Genomic DNA, 3,772 nt, shown 5'->3' on the forward strand with positions numbered 1-3,772 from the left:
ACCGCCATAATCTTGAAGAAAATAAGGAGGATTAAATAGAGAAATTAAAGATTTGCCTTTCATAAATCCACGATGATTTAGAAGAAAAATGATTTTATGGTGCATCTCAGTTCTAGCTTTTCTAATGGAAGAAGCCCAATGGATCATCCAAAAATGTGTGCGCTTTAATGTTGGGCATTCGCTCTCCTGTATAAAGTAAGCCTGGCCGGGACATAGTCCATTGGACAGTGTCTACTTAAATAGAATTCACACATAAAAATGATACGTAAGAGATGTTCAATCTGTTCATAAATTCATAAAGAAGATATTAAGTGTGCAATGTGAAACTCGGAAGTAGTCCTTATAAAATTCTCGTATGATTCTGAAACCACTAGAAAGATTCAAGGAATTCTTTTATGACGAAAATGATCTTAGAAGATATTATTTCTTCTTCAATCGTGTGGCTTTTGTTGGAACAAAATCCTTTCATACATTCAGTTGATTGATCGCTCTCTCACAACCATTTCACTAATTGAAGAGTTTGTAATGGTTAAGTTATCCCAATTATAGTTGACTTTCCATGTGTAATAGTGATTTTATGCTGTAATAGTGACCGCTTCCTCACAACAGCATGACTAGAAAATTCGATAAACAAGTTTTTAATTTTCATTCATAGTGTTTAGTCAAGTCTAATATTGAATATCAAACATGACTTATAATGTTTGCAGGTTTGAAAGACCGCCTTCTAGCAGTAGAAAGTGAAATAAAAGTTTGACTTCGAAAAAATTAACAAACTACGAACAGATGAGCCAGTGAGACGAGCCAAACTCACATTAGGCGAAATAATCTGGCTTGCCCCATAAGAAAGCACTAGTCAACTAGCATGATGGATTGAGTTGAGTCCAACGATGAGCCAATCGAGCAATTTAATACACCATCCCCATTCACGTTTTAACACTTTTTTTGAGTCGGGCGACAACCATTTGGGAACAACATATCATAATGCTAACATGATTTCTCTGTGAGATTGTAAATAAATGAAACGTGAAAAAATCGATTTAGTATATATCGTTGTAATTGACAATTAATTTAAAAATTACAGGAGCTAATAAATAATGATTTATTCACAGCCTCATCTAAAATATCTGGGGTTGAGGTGGAGTTCTAGAAAATACTGGCGTGGCGTCTCATAGTTTGAACTTTCGAGAGACATACAGATAAGTATGACCAAGATAAGGCGGTTAGAGTTATGGACCGGACCCTACGATCTTACTACGTGTACGGTTGAGATTCAGATCCGTCTCTCCTCCATGCCCTATAAATAAAGGTTTTTGATCAATCCTTCAATTTCTCATCACATCTTCTTGTAAATTTCAGACAAAACAAAATGTCTTGCTGTGAAGGAAACACTGGTTCTGGATATAGCTCCAAGTGTGGTAATGGTGGCGGAGGGTGAGTTTTTAATTTATATTTATATTTTTGCTTTCAATTTTGCTATTCCGTTTTTAAATTTCATGGATAATTGCTTTTTCATGAATTTGATGAATTTTAATGCATTATGATAATTACAGGTGCAATATGTACACCGACTTGAGCTATACGGAGGCTACCGCTGCCACCACCGAGACCGTCGTCCTCGGAGTAGCACCACAGAAGACGTATGTATATTATTTTGAATTCTACATATTCTGCTTAATGACCTCAATTTTAATTCCTTTATGCAAAGGAATATGAAATTAATTTATGTCTTTGTTTGAATTATTCAGACATTTTGAGGGATCCGAGTCAGAGATGGGTGCTGCTGCAACTGAGAACGGATGCAAGTGCGGTGATAATTGCACTTGCAATCCATGCAATTGCAAATGAAGCAAAAACTTTGAATTCAGGATTTGAAGCAGAGATGAAGAGAAGATAAGTCTTAATATTATGCGTGTCTAGATAAATAATCATCACTAGTAGATGATGATAATAAATATGTGCCTGTATTTATCGTTTTGATGAGAGGTTGGTGTCTAGCTTTTGTATAAATTAATATTAGTGTGTAATCTCATATATGCTTGATTATAATAATAAAAACTAATTTCTTATATATTTTTTGAAGTGTAACTTCTTTTACTTTTTATCTTGTCTTTGGGAGAAGTTTGATGAGACAATTTTCAACGAGGAACACTATACACCAAATGAGATGTCCTTGGTGTACAAGGAGAATTCACGCATGATCTTTACCGAGGCGTGTCATTTTTTAATTGGGAGTTTGTAGAAAAATTAAAAATAATGTATTATGAAATAGTAAATTAATGAAGAATTTATGGATATATAGATGAAATAAAATATTTGTTTAAAAAAAATTCTGAAATGTAGTGTGAATGAATGATGGACACCATTCAACAAATGGATAGCGTACTGGACAATTGGTCTTAAAGACTTGGTACCTTTTTTTTTTTTTTGTTATTTTTGAAAAAAAAAATGAGAAGTTATGAATAGTGATTTTTTGTTAAATGTGTGATTAAAAAAATATTTGAATTTACTATAAAATATTTTATTTTGTAAATGTGTAATGAGAAATGAGTGTGAAAATTAAAAAGTTTTATTTTAAACGAAAACGAGGAGAGTTTTATTAAGTGGGTTAGGGACTTTGTTTTTGGTTATATCACCTTTGATCGTATGATCCTATAGGGCATAAAAGCTATGGGTAGTAGTGCAGGCCCGGATCGGATAGATAAATTGACGTCCAAAACAATTCGGCTATAGCCACTTCTCACAGGTGCATGATTCCTCTTCCAACAAAACATTGGTTTTGACGCTTGCATATGTAAGGCTATTCATGCATAAAAAATGAAAAAATAAAAAGTTATACCCAATCTTAAGAGCTCTCACCGTCCCCTTCCTGGAGCATCTTAGAAGAGGTAAATCGCGGGATGTGTCCAAACAGATCAGGTAACAAAAGCTTGCTCATACACTAGTGTTCACGAAAAGTCCAATTTCATGTCTCAGGAATCGAACCCTGTCCCGGGGGCAATGCTATTCATGTATAATTCATGCTGGAGATAGTTAACGACTAATGTATATAGAGAATGATAACGATTGTGCTACATGTACATTTTTATTATAATTTATATACTAATGATTCGATGAAATATGATTGAATCAAAATCTCTTTAATTATATATAGAAAAAATATTCCTGGACTCTCTTTTTGAAGTTTTATCTATATGTAAATTATTATATTTCCATTATGTAGAAGTCAAAAGAAAATGACATACTTTCGATTTTTCCAATAGCAGCAGCTTTTTCTGCCCTTGTAACACATTACAATTATGGTTGTTAATTTGACTAGCTGGCTTTAGCCGTCCGTGACTGTTCGAAAAGAGTTCGAGTCGACCATTTTAGGGAGTCAGCCCAAGCTCGAGCCAGTTCGTATGGCTCAATAAGCCACTCGAGCTGATTCATGTCACGAGTCATTTTCAATTCGTGATGAGCTGAACCTTAAAAAAAAAATGAAGCTATAGATAGATACACAGCCTGCAAGATAAACGTTGCAAGCAGCTATGTAACTCCTTGCAGTGACATGAGAAGCTTAAAAAAATAAAACAAAAAAAGTTAGCAAGCTCAACTTGATAAGGCCTAAGCCAAAAGCTAGGTCAAGCCTATATTTTTTGGTTGAGCAATAGCTCGGCTCAACTTGGACTAAAAAAAGTTCGAATTATTTCTACTTGAGTCGAGTTGGAGCCTCAAGTTTTGGCTCACGGCTCGGCTTAACTGGATTCGTTGACATCTCTAATTTCAATCATTC

The 3,772-nt window shown here is 34.4% G+C and overlaps 1 protein-coding gene across 1 annotated transcript; it reads left to right on the forward strand.

Moving 5' to 3' along the window:
* The first annotated feature begins 1,281 nt into the window (after positions 1 to 1,281).
* On the forward strand, positions 1,282 to 2,070 carry LOC111399722 (metallothionein-like protein type 2). The gene is made up of 3 exons (XM_023027185.1): positions 1,282 to 1,431; positions 1,551 to 1,637; positions 1,746 to 2,070. Exons 1-3 carry the CDS (start codon positions 1,367 to 1,369, stop codon positions 1,843 to 1,845), a joined length of 252 nt encoding a protein of 83 aa, XP_022882953.1. The 5' UTR covers positions 1,282 to 1,366; the 3' UTR covers positions 1,846 to 2,070.
* Positions 2,071 to 3,772: the final 1,702 nt, after the last annotated feature.

The sequence above is a fragment of the Olea europaea genome, chromosome 9, assembly GCF_002742605.1.
Source record: "Olea europaea var. sylvestris chromosome 9, O_europaea_v1, whole genome shotgun sequence".
NCBI lineage: Eukaryota > Viridiplantae > Streptophyta > Magnoliopsida > Lamiales > Oleaceae > Olea > Olea europaea.